We start from the raw sequence: 22,392 nt of genomic DNA, 5'->3' as shown, positions 1-22,392 counted from the left end.
GAAATTAGACTGATTCGTTGACAAAGTGTCAAGTGAAGGACTAAGAGATCGAGCACACAAAGTTGCGTGTTAATCAAGTCCACCATAAAAGTAACAAAGATATTCGTCATAATTTACTAAAGGCTTAGTAAATATGATTATACTTACAAGATTAAGTGTAATTCTGAATTGATTAAAGGGTTTAGATCAATAGCAGAACGAATAAGAAGAATCAAGTAGGCAGAAAGATAAAAGTTTCTCCATTCTAAGAAGAAGGGAGAGTAGCTTTTATGCTTTATGATATGTCTTAGTGATTAAGAACCATATCTCAATTGATCCTCTAAGTAAGTCTTAGTACAATTGTATGTCTAAGAAGAGGAATCAAGAATTGAAGAAATGGTTAAATCAATAAGTCAATCATACTTCGTTCCAATAACAAGTCTTAAAGTTAAGATTGTGACAATGAGTGAAAAGTATTAAAGGTTTATAACATTCATCAAATATGGGAAGTTGTGATGTCTTGAATAAGACAAAGGCCAACTAGTACCAATTTATGAAGTGTTTTGATAAAAGCTACACTAACTCTTGAATATTTGTTTGTCAAGAAATGGTTATTGACAAAAGAATCGTATATGTCAAGGAGTCAGTAGGAGTCTTAATGGTCTTGAATAGTTTCAAGAACAAATCAAATAAACCTTACCAATCATCACTAGCACACGAGTTGAGGTTGACAACCTATCGTATTGACATTATTTTGATTATGTGCTGTTCCAATTGAGTTAATGAGTTCTATGAGTTCTCATCTTGAATGCATAAAAGGCAAGGCACCTTAATCAATGAAAGGTACATTGATAAGAAAGGGTGAGATGCTTAACTACTTGGAAGACGTGGTGGGCAGCTGTGCTACCATGAGGCAAAAAATCAAGATTAAGAAAGTTCGATCCATATGAGTTTAAATTTGTCGTAAACTTTGATAGGAACAAATACACATTTTAAATCTAAGTGTCATAAGATTTCCTCCTTCATGAAAATGATTGTGAGGAAATGCTTTCACTAAGACAGATTTTAAGAAGATAGTGATTGTAAAATTGCATTCTCGAATTCAATTATGGTTACGACATCCCTTTCCATAATTTGAATTGTGAGGTTTGGCAATTAGTCTTAATTGTTTAGACACACATATGAACTATCGAAGACAAAGGTGTATAAAGAATCTTTGATAAAAGATTATCAAAGCACTAAGTATTAGAAACATGAACTTAAGAAATTCAATAAACATTGTTTTCTGAAAGTTAAGATGTTTATGAATACATGTCGAAGCTAGTGGGAGCATAAGTGTTATGTTTTATAATAATCATCAAGATAGTGGGAGCATAAAAGTTATGATTGTATGATTATTAAGGAAAGTATTGCAAGGTTAGCAATATTAATTATAGAAAACAAGAGTCATACTTTGCAAAGTCGCAATAGTTGAAGAGTTGTTTTGCTATAATTAAGGGAGAGAATATTATGCTTCATTTCAAATCTAAAGGATTAGGTTGAAAAATGTTAATAAATTTAGTCAAAGGTACATAGTGTGTTCTTAAAATTTCGATTATGATTACGGCATCCCTTTTCACAATTCGAATTTTGAGAACATAGAAAATAAAACATTATGCGTCGTGTCCCATACGCTTCGGGTATAGGATCGATTGCAAATGCTTTAATGTTGAACCATTCTAAAATTTTCCAAATGTCGAGCGCATTTAGAGGGAAAAGGGACTAGAATTGGTTTTGACTAAAATAATTAAACAACTATCAAAGGACAATCCAAGTTCGACGAGGATTGGTCACTTGTGAGTAGTTGGAAGTATAGTATTGGAAAATATAGAAATGTTTCCATATTGGATGGACCATATCGACATCATTATGAATAGATAAGATTCTATTAAGAACGAGTTGTCATATGGAACATATGGAAGTGTGTCCATATTGGGAATTGAATATTGAGAAATCTATGACTAGATTAGAAACTTCTATGCAAAAGGATGTTCAAAGAAAGTACTTTGAGTGAGAGACATCACATCTATGGAATTGTCTTGTAACAATCTCCGATAGAAGATTTTGTAATATCATTGGCAATAGTCTTTGTGACTTTGGTGCAGTGACATTACGAAAGGATAAGTTGCATAGAATGATTAGAATCTAGCATATTCTATAAGTGGCAAATATTTTATATTCTTTCACTTATGAAAAGGATTTGGAGTTGTGAAATGAGAATGATTGGAAATGTGTTCAATGTGATCTATTTCACAAAGTAAGAACCATAGGTAAACATTGTGTGCATGCTAGGAGCATGGGACAAGTGTTGTAATTCAAGTAAGAAGTTGATTACCCGAAACGACAAATAATGAGTAATCAATATGGTGATAAATAAAAGGTGTTTTATTTATGCTCAAAGGTTTGAGGCCATATGGGATTAGTATTATTCTTGTGTTTCACATTTGCATGTTTTGACTTCCAGAATAATTGAGTTTATTAAGAATAATCGAATTATTCAAACGGGCCACAGTCGTTCATATGTTGGAAGTAGATATGAATGAAGACTGTCGTGAATTGGTGTGTGGATTGTCTAGAAAAGTATTAGACATAAGCAAATGTTTGCTGCAACGTTCATGAGTGCTTATGAATATGATTTGAGCATTGGATTAAACCCACGCTCACTTGGATCACTCCATGGATTGTATCACGAGTGATTGGTGAGACGATAACATCTTATATTCTTGAAACCGAGATGTGTGAGTTGTATCTTGCGAATCGGTTGCACATTGATAATATGTAAACGCACCAGTAACTTGGTGTTATAAAACATATTGTTGTGTGTAATTCGGTGGGTGAGTGCAAGCAAGCATTGTATCAAAGTTTATCCGTTCCTTTTATTCAAAGTAGAATAAAAGCGATATCTTTGGGCCCCTCGATGGTTTAGTGATGACAAACGTAAATGCTCGGCCGGGCTAGGGCTAATTTGATTTGTTCAATTAGTCTGTCGTCATAAATCGGAAATCGAGATATAGTACAAAGAGAATGATTTGAAATCATATCTCATATGATATCTAGAATGGAGGAATATATGATCCCTTATCTAAGGACACGCGTATTTGATATGATCAGAGTTGACAGCGGCTTTGGAAAGCTACGATTGCAGATCGGGATCCGAAGTCATACGCAAAATAGTTGTTAGACTTATCCAAGTGGGAGACTGTTGGATTAGTGTCTAAGTCCATAACTATTTTGGTATGTACTTGACCCGATGGTGCATGGTCCTTTTGGGTTGCCTTCACCAAAGCAACTTGATTGGAGAAATGAATAAAGAGAGAGAGGATAATATGATTTATTAATATGTTATAAGAATAATATATTAAAGGAGAAATCATATTTGTTTAATTAATATTGGTCGATAATTAATTAAGAATTAGTTTTGTGATCAAATGTAATTAATTAAACTAGAGGGGCTGATTTGTAATTATGTGATAGTTACAAAATAATGTAAGGATTATCTTTTATATATGGTGGACGAATTTAAGGTTGGAAAGCCTTAGAATTCGAGTATGATAAGGATTCAAGGATTATCTTATTGGTTGCTTAATGGATAATCAACTAGATAAGGATAATGACTGAAACCCTATCTCTACACCTATATAAACAACCCCAAGGTCATGAATTCGTGTATCCCTTCCCAAGAAGTCTTAGAGACGAATTCTAACCTCTCTCCTCTTTCTATATACCTTCTCCACTTGCTTATGGTGTTTGTAAGCCATTAGAGGAGTGACACTTGTGACTCTCAGCTTTCCAAGGTCAATTCAAGGAAGAATTAGATTGTTATTGCTATATAACAATCAAGGTATGTTATTAAACCTATTTACATGTGAATTCTGATTTCCATATGCTAGAATTAGGGTTTATAGTCTTGGATTCAAAGCATGTACAATAGAGAAACCTAGATCCAAGCATTAGGGTTTGTATGAGCACATAGGATATCTTATGACCAAAACCCATCACTAACTACCAACTGGAGACGTTTAATCAGTGATTCAGCTAAACCATTTTGTGTATGTACATGAGCAACTGGATGCTCAACAACAATCCCTACAGATATACAATAGTCATTCAATGCTTGTGAAGTAAATTCACCAGCATTATCAAGTCTCACTCTTTTGATAGTATAATCAGGGAAATGTGCCCTTAATTTAATAATTTGGGCAAGAAATTTTGCAAATGCCATATTACGAGTTGATAATAGGCAAACATGAGAACATTTGCTAGATGCATCTATTAAGACCATAAAGTATCTAAATGGTCCAGATGGTGGGTGAATCGGTCCACATATATCACTTTGAATTCTTTCTAAAAATCTAGGTGACTCCCTTTCAACTTTCATTGGAGAATGTTTTATAATTAACTTTCCATGGGAACAAGATGCACATGTTTTATGTTGTTGGATTGAGGGAACTTTTGGTCCTTCAATGGATGCCCATTCGTATTTTCAATTATCCTTCGCATCATTGTTAATCCTGGGTGGCCCAACCTATCATGCCATAAACTGAATGTCCCAGGATCACAATGTTTTCCTTTGATTACCGTATTTGATTCAATCATATGTATATATGTATAATACAGACCAGAATCAAGTGTTGGTAGTTTTTCAAGCACATGGTTTTTGCCTATAATATACATATATTTCTTATTTTCAATTGTCACAGTTTTCTATCATATCCTTTGAAATATATGTCATTGAAACTTAGTAAGTTTCTATTAGACTTTGGAGAAAATAAGGCATTTTCTATACAAAAGCTTGTACCATTTGGTAATATAAAATGGGCTTTCCCAGTTCCCTCTATCAAGTCTGCAGGACCTGATATTGTATGTATGATTGTTTTTGTTGGTACTAATTTTGAAAAATATTTCTTTGATTTCAGAATAGTATGCGTACTACCACTATCTGCTATACAAAGACCTCCAACCGTTTCTTGATGTTGTGCTCCAGTTGGACTCATATTAAACTTCACATATGAAAGAAATAATAAGCGAATAAACATAATCATAATAATTATTATAAAGAAAGTTCATTTATTGTAGGAGATACATTACATGAGAAACAAATAAAGGAAAACAAGTTTATTAGAATAATAATAGAAATTTTTAGTTTATGTCTTCCATGTCATTGCAGAAATCATCAAAAGTTAGCGGAATGAATTCAACATTATTAACGAGGTTTGCTTCTTTTCCTTTTCCTTTAATGGAATCTTGATAAAGTTGACAAAGATGTGCATGTGTGCGACAGATTCTTGACCAATGGCCTGTGCTACCACATCTATAACATGAACCATCAGATTTTTGTGATGTCCCAGTATCATGCCTTGCCACTTTGGCCTTATCTTGTGTATGGACATTGTTTCTTTGTGAAGATTGGTAATTATTCCTTTTATGGCCATGACCACGATTATTACTTTGTCCACGACCAAAGTTATGGTTCTGATTATGGCTTTGGTTTCGATTAAAATAGCCACGGCCTCCTCCTCGGCCACAGCCTCGCCCTCGTCCACGTGTATTGTTTCGATGACCATCAGTATTTGTAGCATTTGCTTCAGGAAGTGCTACTGATCCTGTTGGACGAAATTCATGGTTTTTCATCAAGAGCTCGTTGTTTTGCTCTGCAACAAGTAGGCATGCATTTAGTTCAGAATATCTTGTGAACTTTTGCATATGATATTGTTGCATCAAGGTAATGTTTGTTGCATGAAATGTGGAGTAAGTTTTCTCCAACATATCGTCATCAGTAACTTCTTTTCCATAATATTTGAGTTGTGAACATATTCTAAACAAAGCTGAGTTGTATTCATTTACTTTCTTGAAGTCTTGAAACCCCAGTGTTCTCCATTCATCTCTAGCATTTGGAAGTATAACTTCCTTTTAATGATCAAATCTTTCTTTCAAAAGATTCCATAGAATACTTGGATCACTAACATCAAGTTATTCAAATCTTAACATTTCATAAATATGCTTACGAATAAAAACTTGTGCTTTTGCTTTGTCTTGTGCCAAGCAGTTAGTAAATTCATTTATAGCATTTGAGATTCCCATGGACTCAAGATGCATTTTTACATCTATCATCCATGGCACATAGTTTTTCTCACTAACTTCAAGTGCTGCAAATTCGAGCTTTGCAATGTTAGACATATTGTAGCTATAAATTTTAACCAAAATAAAAACAAAAATTAAAATCCATTTATTTCAATAAATATTACACAAAAAAGAAGCGGTAAAGCTAACATTGCATACAAGTCTAAAAGTAGATGAAATTCCATATTATCTTCGATGTTAAGAATTGGGATGAAAAGTAACATGACTATTATAGTCATGATCATCACAAACGGGTGAATCATCCTGAAGATTGATTTCTTGAAATTGATTTGTTTGATAGAAAAAAGAAATATTTATTGTGGGTAAAATAAGCAGGGTAAATATGTTTATTTATAGTAAAAAAAATATAGCCGTTGTTTTTGTTGTTTATAACCGTTGCATATATATATATATATATATATATATATATATATATATATATATATATATATATATATATATATATATATTCGTTGTGTATATTTATAAATCATTTAATAAGATTTATAACTAATACATAACTTTACTTGGTATAATTTTATTAATTAGAAATATAAATAAATAAAATTATGAATAGTATCTAAAATATGAATAAACATTGACATGTATAAATAAACGTTGGTATATATAAATAAAAATTAGTTGCATAATTTAAATGTTAGTATGCATAAATAAAAGTTAGTTGCATAATGTAAATGTTAGTATGCATAAATAAAAGTTAGTTGGATAATGTAAATGTTAGTATGCATAAAAAATTAGAATACATAAAGAAATGTTAGGTATAAGAAATAAAAATCGTTAGTAGTCCATAATATATAAGTTTTATTAATTCATTAGTATTATTATTATTTTAATATGATGAAGGTTTTTATAATTAATAATGTTTTTACTAAGGTTATGTTTGGCGGACTAGCTGAAAAGCTAGCTGTTAAATAAAAAACTAGCTGATAGCTGAAAAGTTAGCTGATAAAAAAATAACGTTTGGTAAAACTAGCTGAAAAGCTAGCTGAAATATATAAAATTACATAAAAGGACATGTAAGAATATGTGTTTCTATAATTAATTAAGGGGTGTATTTGGAAAATTTTAAAAAAGCTCCTAAAAAACTAGTCTAAATAGCTTTTCAAAAAGCTAGCTTATCAGCTACTTTTTGGCTTACCAAACACGACAACATAAAAAAGCTCGAAAAATAAGCTAGCTTATCAGCTAGCTGTGACGCGCCAAACACAGCCTAAGTAATACATACCTTGATTAAGATAGATGTGATTTCCACTTCTAAATAACCTTGATTTGAGCTTTCGTGTTAATAACGTGTTATAAATTCAACGTGATTAAGATAATTTAAAACAAACTAAAACAATATACGTAAAAAAACTTGATGGAGAAGAAGATTTAGAAAAGATATCAGATCTTTTATCTTTGTGAAATTATTGCTTCTTCTTATTCTTGTAAGAGCATGATATATATATATATATATATATATATATATATATATATATATATATATATATATATATATATATATATATATATATATATATATATATATAATAAAAACTACCTATCATACGTCATTTATAAATGGTATGATATGATATATTTCATCAATTTACCAATTATCGTGTCACTCACAGGAACTTACAATATATATATAGTTTTTGGCCCAATATTTATTTATATATAGTAAGTGATAGCCTGCAAAAGTTATAACTGTGAATAATTTTTTAGATTTTTAGCTATTTTTTAAAATAGATTAATTGTTACAATCATTTTCTCCAAAAATAAGTATAATAATTTTTTCTATACTTTGCCACTTAAAAACACAATAATTAGTTTATGAATCATTAAACATTAAAAACTATTTTATACGACTTAAACGCAATATGTTCTTCTAAAACCATAATTAAGAGATTAAAATTGTTGGAAAATACTAAATACTAAATAGAGTCAGTTCGATCTGAATCTCAATCTGGCATCGTCACTTTCTTCCGACGCACTTCATTCCTTGTATAAATTCAATCGAACTGCTACTCAACTTGTCCCAATTAACCTTGAATTCCCCATTAATGGCTTTCCCCAACCTCAAAACTTTCTTCTTTCTCATCCCATTGAACTAAGTTTCACCATACTACCATGGTGGATACCCTAACTTCACCGTCGCCTTCGATGTGGCGCTTCCACCACCGCCGTTGGATTCCCACCCTCTTCTCTTCTTACAAGACCCTTTTCACACTCCTCTGGATCGTCGGATTCACATCAGTTTTCATCTGGCAACACAACGTCGTCGAGGGCTTCTTGATTTTCCGGCGGCCCCTCGTTTCTCGATCCTTTCCCCAGCTCCGACCCTTTTCTTTTAATCTCACGGATTTCGGAGCTGTCGGAGACGGCATCACTCTCAACACCAAGGCTTTCGAAGATGCTGTTTCTGCTATCTCAAAGCTCGGGAAGAGAGGTGGTGGTCAGCTCAATGTTCCTGCCGGAAAATGGCTGACGGCGCCGTTTAATTTAACAAGTCATATGACACTGTTTCTTGCCGAAGATGCTGTTATACTTGCTATCGATGTGAGTGTCACTTTGCTATCGATGCTCTTATTTACACAGTTTCTTGCTCAAATTCATAATGTCACCATTTCCATTTTTATCATGAATAATACTAAGTTATGATTTAAGAATCATTTGAAGAAGATTAGCTCATGGATTATCACAATTTTGCAATGTTTAGCGTTAGCTCCACTAGGGATTTTTTTTTCTTTGGGTTACATATATATCGTTTGAACAAACTACAAGTTGTTAAAAACATATATGAAATGGATAACAACATTGCATCAATATGTATTATTAGAGAACATATTATATGATAGGTTTAAGAACATTTTCAAAAGAAAAAAAAACATATTCAAGTAAAAGTTGTAGAAGGTTTTCTTATGTTTCAATGAATTAAGAATCAAGATAAATGTAAGAAATAAAAACATACTTCCATTTATTTCTTTGTTATATCATTCTACTATTATTTCTTCCTATTGCAACATTTTACTTTGAGAAGGACAATATTGTAATAGAAATAAATGGAATTAAAATTCCATAATAAACAAATAAATGAAAGTACATTGCTATGATTTGCATTTAGCACAAAACATGTTAAATATCTAGAAATTTGTATATAACCTTAAGTTCTAAATCCTTCTTTTTTGATTTTAACAAATCAAAGTTTGATTTAATCATCATTAGAATCAATTTTATACAACCTTTGAGAACTCGTTTCCCTGTTTTCATGCCATAATTCCTGTTTTTCATCAATTTAAATTTTAAATTAGGGTTTGATCATTTCACAAGGGTTCAGAAACAAATTAGAGTAGTTTCCAATAAACAAGTGATATGTTATGATTTTTACAACAATAAAACAACTTTCATGAAAGTATAAAACAAACTCATGTAAGGATTCATAATCCTACTATACTAAAATCAAGGAATTATATATGAAATCAAGAAGGAAATCATACTAATATGAATCAACATAAAACTAATCCAATGAGGAACATATAAAAATTATAAACACAAGAGGAAGTGGACAAGTGGTTATGTCAATTGTCAATTGTCATCTAAAGCTTAAAGTTGTCATCTTTTGTAAAGTGTTTTTTTATTTAATCTTTTGTTGACCAGACTTGTTTTTTGTTGACCAGGATGAAAAGTATTGGCCTCTAATGCCTCCTTTACCATCTTATGGTTATGGTAGAGAGCATGGTGGGCCTCGATATGGAAGTTTTATTCATGGTCAACATCTCAAAGATATTGTGATCACAGGTATAACTTTAATATATTAATTTATGTTATATAAATAAATAAGTTAGATGATAAATATATTTAAATCTTAACCCTGACAAACAATACTACAGGACATAATGGTACGATTAATGGTCAAGGTCAAAAATGGTGGAAAAAGTTTCGTCAAAAGCGACTCAATCACACGAGGGGCCCACTCGTGCAAATCATGTGGTCAAGTGATATTTTGATATCTAACATCACTTTACGCGATTCACCCTTTTGGACACTTCATCCATACGACTGTAAAAATGTAACAATTAGAAACATGACAATCTTGGCTCCCATTTTCCAGGCTCCAAACACAGATGGCATAGATCCTGGTTAGGTTACTTTCTTTCAAGTTTTCTCGTATTTTTGGATTTATTTCTTTTACTTATTTCATTATCCAAACAGATTCATGCGAAGATATGATTATAGAGGATAGCTATATAAGTGTTGGGGATGATGCGATTGCGATAAAAAGTGGTTGGGATCAATATGGAATTGCTTATGGAAAGCCATCAAAGAATATTCTAATTCGGAATCTTGTCGTTCGCTCTATGGTTAGGTGAGCCTTACTGTCTGTTGATGGTCCTATCTGTCTCCATATATCTGACATGGTATCAGAGCCATTTTTAACATCTCAAGGAACCAACACACGTCAAATGTCTACGTTGTGGTCTAGGGGTGTGTTATAGTTCCATACTTTTAACATGGTATTAGAGCAAGCTAATCGTGTTATCTGACTCTATATATGTTGGAGTCTACACCGTATCCTCAAGTAATTATTACTAAACTAACTTGAAATTTTGATATTTGATTTTATGTTTGCAGTGCGGGAATATCGATAGGAAGCGAGATGTCAGGAGGGGTATCGAACGTGACAATCGAAAACATTTTGATCTGGAAATCAAGACGCGCGGTTCGAATCAAAACAGCAGCAGGAAGAGGGGCGTATGTTCGGGACATAAAATACCGAAATATAACGTTTGACAATGTGAGAGTTGGAATTATAATAAAAACAGATTACAATGAACACCCGGATAAGGGTTATAATCCAAAAGCTTTCCCTGTGATAAGGGACATAAGTTACAGGTCGATTTATGGTGAGGGGGTGCGGGTCCCGGTTCGTATACAAGGTAGTGCAGATATTCCTGTAAGGAATGTAAGTTTCAAGGATATGTCTGTAGGGATTGCATACAAGAAGAAGCATATTTTTCAGTGTGCTTATCTTCAAGGACGAGTTATAGGGTCTATTTTTCCAGCCCCTTGTAAAAATCTTCATCTTTATGATGAACAAGGGAGGCTTGTGAGAAAGTCTAATTCTGAAAATGCTTCGGATATAGATTATGATATTTGAGATTTGTTGTTTTCATGTATGTTGTTTATGTGGAACAACAATCTTCATTGCAAGCTTGTGTTTATTATAAGTAATCATATCCATGGATAAAAAAAAAGGATAAACTCAAGAATTGATTAGAAGGTTGTAGGTGAAGTATATCGAAGCTTGTGTTGATCGTTGTATCATGTATTGTTTATGTAATTATTAGAAAGTTTTAAAACTGTCTTTTTCGAGTCAAAATGTTACCATAAAACTAAGAGTATATTACTGAAATGGTTATTGAGGTTTACAACAAAGAGCAATTATTTCGTTGAAAAAAATGGTATGAGATTTGTTGTGATTTTGATTCATGATCGATGAAAAAAATGATATTATTATTACCCTTTGTAATTTCTTTTAATTTTTTCTTTTATAGATTTAATTAAAAATGCAAAATCGGATTAAACCCTTACTAAATTTGTATATTGAGAGCCTACGAATCTATCTTAATAAATGAAAATGTTATTACCACTTGTCATTCTTTCATTTAATTGGTCACATGTCAGTTTGTCATAATTTTGAGATATATTAATTTTTCACTTGTCATTACTTCATTATTAATTTCCAATATATCAATAATTAGTTTCCATAAATTAAACCTACCATAATGACTATTAATTTTAAATTTGAAATTTGAAATTTCAATTTCAATTTCAAATAAATATACACTTTAACCTTTGTATTTAACATTTTGTTATAATAATATGTTTAGTATACGGGTCTGACAATTAAGCATATAATTTTAGTTAATTTATTTTTTGCATGTTTTTTTTGTCATAATTTTCACTTATTTCATATTTCAAATTCAAATAAACTTCTCATTTAATCACTCATATTTAACATTATGTTTTAATCAACCCGTATAATATACGGGTCTCACAACTAGTATTTTGAATAAATGAAATGGAGGCGTGTGGGAAGAAGGTGGGGTTTGGCCAGTTGTTCTCACACAAAAGAGGCACGAAAGATGAATCAATTGGGGTGGTGGGCCTATAAATTTTTTATGTTTTAATAAAAAAAAACAAGTTTATAGAGTATTGGATGATGGCAATTATCTAAACTTCAAGTCAAAACTTTAAATTAATTTTAAAATATGTCAACTTCAATAATTTTTAACAATTCCATTATTCCTAAAAATCAATGTTTTGAATAAGTCAATAGTTCAATATTTAATAAGTATAGGCTAAAGCATTACAAATGAACAAACCAAAAAGATTTCAAAATAAACAATGCATATGTTTTTATTCCCAACCCACAAGTCAATCTTGAGATTTAAGTTCGGTATAATTAGGGCTCATGTACGATAATCAATCTACATAGTAATTTTTTCATACACATTCCAAAGTTAGGGCTAGTGTATAATTAGCACAAAGTACTTTATACATTTTTCATTTGTTATAGTTATGTATCTTGTTAATCATCCCACAAATACCACACAAGGGATAAGCTAACTCATTTTGTGCAAGTGGACTTATCTAGAAAACCGCACTCCAAATAAATGATCCAAAATGGGATATTCATGAGTAACACACTAAGTCTCGATTCATCCTATGTGAATGAACAACTGTGATGCTCAAAATAATTTCAGTTAAAACCAAGAGTCACCCGCCCTTCCCTTTAAAAATATAAATTCTCTTTCAAAAATAACTTTCATCAAAATGCATCAAATACTTATAATATTCGCGTTGCACATAAAGAGTATAACATATGAAACCAATCATTATAAATCAATAAAATAGGTTAGGGGAGATATACTCTTAGGATTACTCATCTTAATTGGTTGAACAAACACACTTTACTTCTAGGTTGTTGGAGTACTTAGTGGTTACATATAGTTAACAATAGTTAGGTTAATGATACATTAAATATCCATTAAGTCACTTATTAAGTTCTTAATCTTAAATTTGGAATTTTTTTGTTTCTAATGCATCCCTAAGATCATAAAAAGGTATAGAAGAAAAGTAGACCTGATTTTGACTTTGATTGTAATAGTTACAAGGAAAACATGTTTGGCCCAAACAGATGTAACTTGGTCAGGTGAAGCACAAGACAAGGTCCCTAGAGCTGGCTAGGTCAAGTGGACATACAAGATGCCAAAGTTTTTGATTTTAAGCTCTTAATTGTTCACAAACAACCATTTCCAGCCTAAATCCTATCAATTCCAATGATCTAGTATGACTAAATATCTTTCAAAAACTTTTTTAAACACATCAATAACATCAACTTCCATTACCAAACCATGATTCACAAGCTAAATATAAAGATTTTGATAATTAAAGCTCAAATCGTCAACATGAGTTCATATATTCAACTTGTATGCTTAATCAATCAAAATGTATTTAGATCTTCAAATAGTTATTTCACTTGGTGAATTCAAATTAGTTCTATAATATAACTTACTTCTTAAACAACATCAATCCATTATTAAAGTACAACTACATTCAAATCTAACACATTAACTCAAAATCTCTATATAACTTGAAATCACAACAATGATCAATTTGTAGTTACTTGATTACTCATTGGAATTAGAAATTAACATTTGAGATTATAGAATACATTTATAACTATATTAAGCTTCATATCAATATATAGACTCTCAGTTCATTAATTCATCAATATATGGTTCAAAATCCCCAAAAGCTACAAACAGAGTTGGATAAGTGAAATGAAGATTGATTGATGAAAAAGAAGACAAAAACACATTTAAAACATCCTAAAATCTATGAATTTGAATTTGGAGAAATCTCCAAACCCTAGCTCGAATTTAGAAGAAGATAAATTAGATTTCATACCTTTAATAGCTTCTAAGATTGGATTGTAGCTTAACTGCTTCAAATACACCTCAAACTTTCTTTTAATCCCCCTCCTATCATGAAATCTCCATATTCTTCTTCTATCCAAGCTTATCTACGTCGACGGTGGTCAAAATGAAGGAAACAAGAAGGCTTATATCTAAACTTTGGTCATTTAACATAATAAACCCTTTAAATTTCAATTCTTCTAACTTGGCCTCTAATTGAGTCTTGTAACTACTCAAGCTTCTAATTTAATAACTTAACCCTTAAAATATGGATTTTAGAAAAGACACCCCAAATGCTCTTTTGATCTTGACTACAACTTGGTCTGCTAGATGAAATGATTGAAATCGAAGAACAAAAGTAACACTAAAAGGGAAAACTACTAGATCATGTAGCAAACATCTATCAACATTATTCTAGTGATGGAAAGGCACGAGAAATCACTCACCAAAGGAGAGTGACCCCAGTTCAATCCCAACATCGTTTCAATTGAAGGGTGGCTAACGCCTCCTAATGGAATGATTTTAACGATCCACGTGCCAGATGGACAAAAGGCTCGGAGGTTGCCATGTCATGTCATGATATTGCCATATTTATACATGTTTTTAGGCAATATTTATTTACATTTTTATTAATATTTTGGTGATTAGCATAGAATAATGGTACGTATAAGCTTAATTTATATTCTGCGGCAAAATAGAAGCATTTTCGAAGAAAGGGACTAAAATTGTCAAAACATAGAACTTTGGAGGCTTGGAGAATGAACGAAGAAGAAACCCACGCAATCTGCTATATTCACGTCGTGAGGTGTCTAGATTCACGACGTGAGTTGGAGTATTCTAGAAGATAGGCACGGGATGGAAGAGTCCTTGTCGAACACGTATATCTCGTACTCATGAGGTGAGACATTATTTCTCACGACGTAAACTTGGAAAAATCAGCATATATATATATATATATATATATATATATATATATATATATATATATATATATATATATATATCCTTGTCCATTACGACTTGGGGAGACTTTTGGCTGATTGAAGAAGTTCCTGGAGACGATTTTCAGAAGAGGAGAAGGTCTGGAATAGGTTTCAACACAAAAGGAGAAGAGAGTTCATAATTAGTTCAATCGTTTGGTACTTTAATCATGTTTATTAATTTGATTTTGAGTATAAGTAGCTGAATTTAGTTACTTATGTTTAGCTAGATGAAACACCAACTTATGGTTTAGTTAATTTATTATGGATTTGATTAGTTGGTATTGTGCCTGTGTTTGATTGTTAATACCTAGCATGCTAATATTTGATTCTTTAGTTACTTGAATTCATGTTCTGTGTAGCTTAATGACAATTAAATTACATGAACTTGACACCTAGTGATTTAGTGAACATTAAATTGCTAGAGCTAGGATCGACCAAATCTTAGGTAAGTAATTGAAGTAATTAAATTTAGTTGTGTTAGAGAGCATAAGTTATGACCATAATTATGTTTGCCTAATAAATCTTACATAGCTTATTCATAATCATAACTAGTTATGTGTTTGATTATGTGTAACCATGCATAGTTTTACATGAATAAGTTAAATATTGGTAAATTTAGACTTAAATTACTAATATAATATAAAATTAGATAACCAACTTTGAAATTTCCATAATTGTTAGCTAACCAGAAAGAAGAAATGAGTTCGAACTAAATGGGAGTATTTTTAGTAATTGATCGAATTTTGTGTTAATAAAATTAAGTTTATCTAAACTTGAAAAATTAGATAAAACCCCCATCCTTGCTAGAAAATTAGGTTAATTTAATAGTAGATAGGTTAATCAGTCAAAACTGTTCCCTTATATCGACACCCAACTTACCAAACTATTCTATAATTTGACTAGATACAGTGCCTAGGTGCATATTAGTTAAGTTAGTTAGGTTATAAATATAAAATTAGGTGTAGCTATTTGCATGCATCAAGTTTTTGGCGCCGTTGTCGGGGAACGACTTATTTGTTAGTTGATTTATTTGCTTTAGATTAATCGATCCTTTTTGTGGGATAAAACCTGCAAAAGTTACTTTTTCAGCTTATTTTTTTGTTCAAGTACCTAACTCACGAGGTGAGTTCAGTAGATTTTACGGTTTCTTCATTTTTTCTTTTCTGTTAGTTTTTTGCGACAACACGAGGTGGTAACCTTTACCACGTCGTGGTGGCCAATCTGTAGGAAGTTTTTGTTCAGTTTTACGTTTTTATTTTTGTTTATTTTGCAGGAGTTCATGACCAGAGGCTCTAACACACCTTTGGTGCCACTACTTGAAGATCCAGAGTCGGCCCTTCACAAAAAGAAGGATAAGAACGTGAAAGAAGATCAAACAACAAATAAGACACCCTTATAAGAATTCAAGTCAGTGTTCTCAAATAAGTTGGGGAAGAAAACAGAATAGTCGAGTTCATCTTTAAAGGACAAGAGCAAGGTTAAAGGCTTAGATCAAATACCTATCCCAACCGAATCCGAATACGACTCTGAGACCGAGTTTGGACTATATACGAGTGAACTCGAGAATGAGCCAAGAAAAGAGATGGAAAACATTGAAGAAATGTCAATGGGAGCTTACAAGAAGCAAATACGAGACGATGTTGGCCCAGGGTTAGTACAACCCACGATTCCTGCCACTGCCACATTCGAGCTAAAGGGACACATCCTTACTGCACTTAAGGATGTTCCATTTTACGGAAAGGATCATGAGGATGCTTTTAAGCATCTAGATGATGTCAATGACATTGCAGATTATTTCAATGTCTCGAATGTTAATAGAGATACCATCTTGCGAAGGATGCCTCCCGTTACTTTTAAGGGAGCTGCTAAAGATTGGTTAAAAGCACTTCCACCTAGTGCAATCACTACTTGGGCTTAGATGCGCGGAAAATTTTTGGACCAATTTTAACCACCATCAAAGATAGCTAAACTCAAGAAGGCAATAGCCAACTTTGAGCAACAACCGAGGGAGTCACTATACGAGGCATGGGAGCGTTACAAAGGATTGTTAAGGAATTGTCCTCAACGTGATCTTAATGTTCAACAAGAGATGTCTATTTTCTATGATGGGGTGAATGTTATGACAAGGCAACTCCTTGATTCTCAAGGGCCACTGACAAAGAAAATCCAAGGGAAGTCAAGGAGTTAGTTGAAGAATTCGCAAAACACTCTCGTGAGTACCACAACCCAAGACAAGATGGAGCAAAAGGTAGTGGGGGTGCACATTATGAAGAGATGGCTGCAATGATGGCGATGTTGAATAATATGGACCGGAGATTAACCCAAATGGACCAATCAATTAATGCAATAAGAGTTGGATGTGAAAGGTGTAATGGTCCACACTTAACTAAGGATTGCAACTTGAATGAATATGGGAATAAGAAGGCTCAAGTTTGCTACTCGAGTGGGGATAAATATGATGAAGATTGGAGAAAACCAAAGAAGGAGTGGCTGCCATATGATGAATACAAGAAGCAGAAGGAAGAGAAATATAAGCAGACAGGTCGAGGCTTCTATCCAAAAGAGCAACCACCAGCCGAGAAGAAAGTAGATTTGGAAAACATTTTGTCCAGATTTATGGAAGCTTCCGAGAAAAGGCATGATGATACTGATGCAGTGCTAAAAGAACACATGAAAATGATGAAAGAACAGTAGACAATGATGATTGAACAACAAGCTTCATTAAGAAATCATCAAGCATCGATCCATAATCCCGAAGTCCAAATTGGACAACTAACTACTTTGGTGAGCAACAAATTATCCTCACAATTTCCTGAAAAGAATGCTCAATCCCATGTTATGGTGATTGATACTGAAGAAGAGGCAATCTTTGAGTTCTTAGAAGCACTAGAAGTGGAGCCGAAGCAGTCCGATCCAAAGCCGAAGAAGCTAAAGCTCGAAAATAAAAGTGTTGTTGAATCACCGAACTCACGAGGTGAGCCATGTATGCTCACGACGTGGGCCTGGTCTGAGCAGAAAATTTCTGAATATATTCCGACTTATCGTCTACCTTTACCGTTTCCATATCGATCTAATCTTAGTCCACTGGAAAAGGAACGTATGGAGTTTATTCAGCAAGTAAAAGATATCCCAGTTAATACTCCATTTGTTGAGTCCTTATCCAAAGTTCTCGAATACGCGAAGTTCCTACAAGACTTGATAGATACTCGTCAGCAGTTAAAGAAGAACTCCAAAGTTATTCTTAGTGAACAAAGCTCAAAAGTTGTATTGGGAGAGATACCTAAGAAGATGGGAGATCCTAGACGCCTCACTCTTCCATGTGAGTTTGGAAACAATTTGAAGACTTATGCTTTAGCCGATTCTGGGGCCAGCATAAATTTGATGCCATATTCGTTTTATCAGAATTGAATATTTCGAAGATGAAGGCTATAAAAATGACCATTCACATGGCCAATCGTTCAATGACTCATCCTAGGGGGATTGTAGAAGACATTCTGGTGAAAATTGGGAAATTCGTTTTCTCAGTTGATTTTGTGGTTATAAACATGAAAGAGGATGATAATGTCCCAATCATTCTTGGTCGCCCATTACTTAACACTGCTAGAGCCTTGGTCGATGTTCGTGAATCCAAGCTTACTTTGAGAGTTGGTGATGAAGAGGAAGCTTTTGGAGTACAAGATGGGTTTCAAGGAAGTGATTTTCAAGGTGCGGTCTTTAACATTGATGAAGAGAAGGAACTTGAAGAATTAAAGAAGCTCATGGAGGAAGAGATCAAAACAATTCAACAAGTCAAATGAACAAAACCGAGAGCTTCCAACCTATTTTTAGTTGAAGTCATTGCCTATACAAATCCAACTTCTTGGGTAAGTAAGGAAAGCGATGAAGTATTGAGTGATGAGGATGAAGACGAGGTTACATCTAAGGAGACGAGTGCAGTGGTGAAAGAAGAAAAGATTCCTACAGAGCTTAAAAAGAATGAAGAAAAAGTAGAGACTAAAGGGATCAAACGCAAGCTCGATGTAGATGAAGTGAAAGCTAAAAAAGAGAATTCGAAAAGGCGTACATTAGACGAGTTCAAGCTTACAAGAGGCGTTGGAAAGAGCAGAAAATTCAGGTGGTGATGGACTCCTCTGATAGCTCAACGTAGGAGGCATAGAGTCCAACTCACGACTCCATCAAAAAGAAGAGCTACTCGGGAGGCAACCCGAGTTTGGTTTGGATTTTCTTTTCTATTTCTTTTTAGTTTTTGTATTTTTAGTTTATAGGAAAATCGATCATATCATCTAAATCGTTTTATGCATAATTGAACACTAAACTGTGGGGTCATTAGAATTAAGTGGTAATAGATCAAGAAATATAGTTAATGAACTGTAGGATTGATTAAGAAATTATATGTTCAGATAGTATTCACGACATGAGTCCAGGAAGACTTACGGACTTCTATTTGTTAGCCCTATACATGCCCCGTCCCAATTGTTCATTAATTGAATGGCCCAAATTCTCAGCCCACGAGAACTCACGACGTGAATCCTTACAATTCACGACGTGAATTTTGAAAAGGCCACGGGACCACAAATAAAGAAACATATTCCCTTTGACCCAACCACTTTGTTTACTCTCCATGAAGTGAAGCTGTTTTCTGGTCCCCCTCTTCCCGATTTCGGCCGATTCCAACATACATTCTTCTTTTTGCTTACATAATCTGCAATTTAAGGTAATTGTTTCTTAAGTCCCATGGTTAAATCTGTTTATTTTGTTAAATCAAGAGCTAGGGTTTGTGTTTAGTTAGATTGAGGAAAAGTGCCCTAAAATTCATGATATAGCATTTACATGTTGTTGAATTGTGCTTAGTTTTAACATAGGAATAAACCCCAATGAAATTTTTGGCCCGATTCGTACACAGCCATGACCAATTCTGACTTGCAAGGACGAATTCACGACGTGAATCATGGGCGTGAATAAGACAGTCTTCTGTTTACTCCTAATTTCTTGGATTTTTGTTGTGTGGTTGTTTGTTGTTTTGTTTTGTAAAAATGGCCCCAAGACGCGAGGCTCCAACCGGGGTGGCTAGTTTGCACCTGTTTTATGTTTTCCCGACAATTGGGTCACAAGATGTTTTGACACGATGAAACAACCGGCTAGGATGGTTGTACAACCGGGAGATTGTTGTTGCGCCTACCATTAATTGGGCAAGATTGAGGGAGGTTAGGATTGTTAATCGGCTGTCCCAGTTTCTCACAAAGTTATCTTTGGGGAACAGATTTTCTTTTACATGTAAAGAGTGGCATAATTTGTTTGCTATCCAGGAAAGGGTGTACAAGGAGCTTTGTGTAGAATTCTTTTCGACTATGGCATTCAATGAGAATGTCCAAGATCCTACTTTCCAGCAAGCCTTGGTTTTTTGACTCGGGGGAGAATACCGAGAATGTAGTTTGGTCGAGTTTTCTTGGAGGATGGGGTTATATACTGCCCAAGAGGCCATTACTCTAGAATTTGTGATGTTTTGAGGGAGGCTGCCCGTGGATACGAGAATGGGGCATCAGGGCTCGAGTTCTGGAGTAACATCGCAACAGGAGTGTTTAATTCTGGGGTGTCACCAAAAAGCAGCATCAAATCCCCCATTCACCTCCTTATACACCAGTTCATCACCTTTTCTATCAACCATAGGCGCCATGGGGACAAGGTTACCAAGAAAAACTTGTTCTTTTTATGGTGTATCTTACAGCCAGGAGTGTGTTGCAACATTCCATATTTTCTAGCCTGCTACTTAGCAGATTATGCTACGAGTTCCCGCCTTGGGAGCCCTATTTGTGGAGGCCACTTTATCACACGTTTGGCCCGGTCTTATGGTTTGATCGTTCCCGACATCACCCGCTCTTTGACTTGTACGGAGGGGAATGAGTTTACTATGGGATATTTGGAGACGATAAGGGTAGTAAGGAATTATGGAACACATTGGGGGATTATGAATGATGATGATGATGGTGATGAGAAACCGAGCGACCAACCCAAGCAACAGCCACAGCCGAGGCCAAAAGGAAGGAGAAATATGAGACAAAGAGGCGAGAGAGAACAATCAGTGCACCAAAATGCACCCATGGGAGGACCCAACTTTGGAGGAGCTATGGCGGGATATTTTGATCAGCTATCGCTGAGTGTTAATTGGATCGGTGGGACGGTGGAAAATTTGGTGCAACACTTTGATGTTGAGCAACTTCCTCATTTGGGGTATCATTACCCAATTTGCCCTAGATGGAGTAAGTATCAAAGACAAGGGGGTGATGGAGAGGGAACGAGTAGAGCTCATGATGATGAAGAAGATAATTGATCGTTTTTATTTAGATTATTTAGTTTTTAGTTTAATTTGGTTTGTGTGGTTTTTGAACTTGTTTGGTTTGTTAAACTATTGTTAAGTTATTATGTTACTTCTATTTTTCTTTTGGTTGATAAATTTCAGATTTGCTAAAGGAGTCTCGGGAAGGAAAGTCGATATGAGAATGTATACGTCTAGCCAAGGGTCGTTTAGAGTCTAGAGTTTAGAGTCGAAAGTTGAGACCCACAATTGGAAAAAAGTATGGGGTGAGTCGAGAGAGTGGATATAGTTAGATAGTCATCAAATACTGCATTTAGAAGAGTCTTAATTCATTAAGACATTAGTTGGAGTGCATAATTTTAGAAGAGGAGCTGGACTATTTCAGTTTTTGTTCGCCCGATTCTCATGTCGTGAAGCTTTATGCCTCACGTCGTGAGTTCTGTTAGAAAGGGTTCATAATCTACGTTTTCGCGTTTTCACGATGTGATCCTTATTACTCACGTCGTGAGTATTCTATTTTCACAACATTGAAGCCTTTTCATTTCCATTCACTTCATGGATCACCACCATTCTATTTGGAGTTCTTATGAAGATTATTTTGGCTCATTTTCTCCACCATATAATGTGGCATGTGCTTTCCCACATTATTCTTCATGCTTTCGAGATTTGCACCACCTTTATTGTAGATTGAAGTTTCGATTCCATACTTTGTTGGCGCTTTACATTTTTCGTGAGTTCAAGATCTAAGTTCCTATTTAGAAGAAGTTCATATTCGAGATGAACATTTTATCCGCACAAGTGGAGTTCAATATCGCCACAACCATCCCAGGGGAGTCTGTTCCTTTTTCTCCCTTTTTATTTGCTTTTAATTTATTTTATGCATACAATGAGGGCATTGTATGTAATAAGTGTAAGGTAGGAGGTCGAAAAAGTAAAAAGTAAATTGTTAGAAAATATAAGAAAATTTAGAAAA

At 33.8% G+C, this 22,392-nt stretch overlaps 2 protein-coding genes and 1 non-coding gene across 3 annotated transcripts; 1 reads left to right on the top strand and 2 right to left on the bottom strand.

Annotated features, from left to right (window-relative positions):
- Positions 1–5,157: 5,157 nt before the first annotated feature.
- On the bottom strand, positions 5,158–6,362 carry LOC111892500 (uncharacterized). Its single transcript, XM_023888539.1, has 3 exons — positions 6,298–6,362; positions 6,034–6,202; positions 5,158–5,925 (listed from the first exon to the last, which is right to left on the bottom strand). Exons 1-3 carry the CDS (start codon positions 6,360–6,362, stop codon positions 5,158–5,160), a joined length of 1,002 nt encoding a protein of 333 aa, XP_023744307.1.
- A 1,705-nt stretch (positions 6,363–8,067) lies between these two features.
- On the top strand, positions 8,068–11,521 carry LOC111892544 (probable polygalacturonase). Its single transcript, XM_023888594.3, has 5 exons — positions 8,068–8,700; positions 9,819–9,939; positions 10,032–10,280; positions 10,354–10,507; positions 10,774–11,521. Exons 1-5 carry the CDS (start codon positions 8,272–8,274, stop codon positions 11,297–11,299), a joined length of 1,479 nt encoding a protein of 492 aa, XP_023744362.1. The 5' UTR covers positions 8,068–8,271; the 3' UTR covers positions 11,300–11,521.
- Positions 11,522–17,072: 5,551 nt separating this feature from the next.
- On the bottom strand, positions 17,073–17,179 carry LOC111892661 (small nucleolar RNA R71). The gene has a single exon (XR_002850619.1). It is a non-coding gene; the product is annotated as a small nucleolar RNA R71 (small nucleolar RNA).
- Between the last annotated feature and the right edge of the window lie 5,213 nt (positions 17,180–22,392).

The sequence above is a fragment of the Lactuca sativa genome, chromosome 5 (genome assembly GCF_002870075.4).
Source record: "Lactuca sativa cultivar Salinas chromosome 5, Lsat_Salinas_v11, whole genome shotgun sequence".
Classification (NCBI taxonomy): domain Eukaryota; kingdom Viridiplantae; phylum Streptophyta; class Magnoliopsida; order Asterales; family Asteraceae; genus Lactuca; species Lactuca sativa.
This window is presented reverse-complemented; position numbering and strand designations above follow the sequence as displayed.

What these genes read in the sequence shown, in the direction of transcription:
- LOC111892500 (XM_023888539.1), bottom strand. Translation starts at nt 6,362, where the DNA reads ATGTTACTTTTCATCCCAATTCTTAACATCGAAGATAATATGGAATTT. An exon ending in TTTCATCTACTTTTAGACTT is followed by an intron (nt 6,203 to 6,297) that starts GTATGCAATGTT and finishes TAAAATTTATAG; the next exon opens with CTACAATATGTCTAACATTG. An exon ending in AAGACAAAGCAAAAGCACAA is followed by an intron (nt 5,926 to 6,033) that starts GTTTTTATTCGT and finishes GATCATTAAAAG; the next exon opens with GAAGTTATACTTCCAAATGC.
- LOC111892544 (XM_023888594.3), top strand. Translation starts at nt 8,272, where the DNA reads ATGGTGGATACCCTAACTTCACCGTCGCCTTCGATGTGGCGCTTCCAC. An exon ending in CAAAGATATTGTGATCACAG is followed by an intron (nt 9,940 to 10,031) that starts GTATAACTTTAA and finishes ACAATACTACAG; the next exon opens with GACATAATGGTACGATTAAT. An exon ending in CACAGATGGCATAGATCCTG is followed by an intron (nt 10,281 to 10,353) that starts GTTAGGTTACTT and finishes TTATCCAAACAG; the next exon opens with ATTCATGCGAAGATATGATT.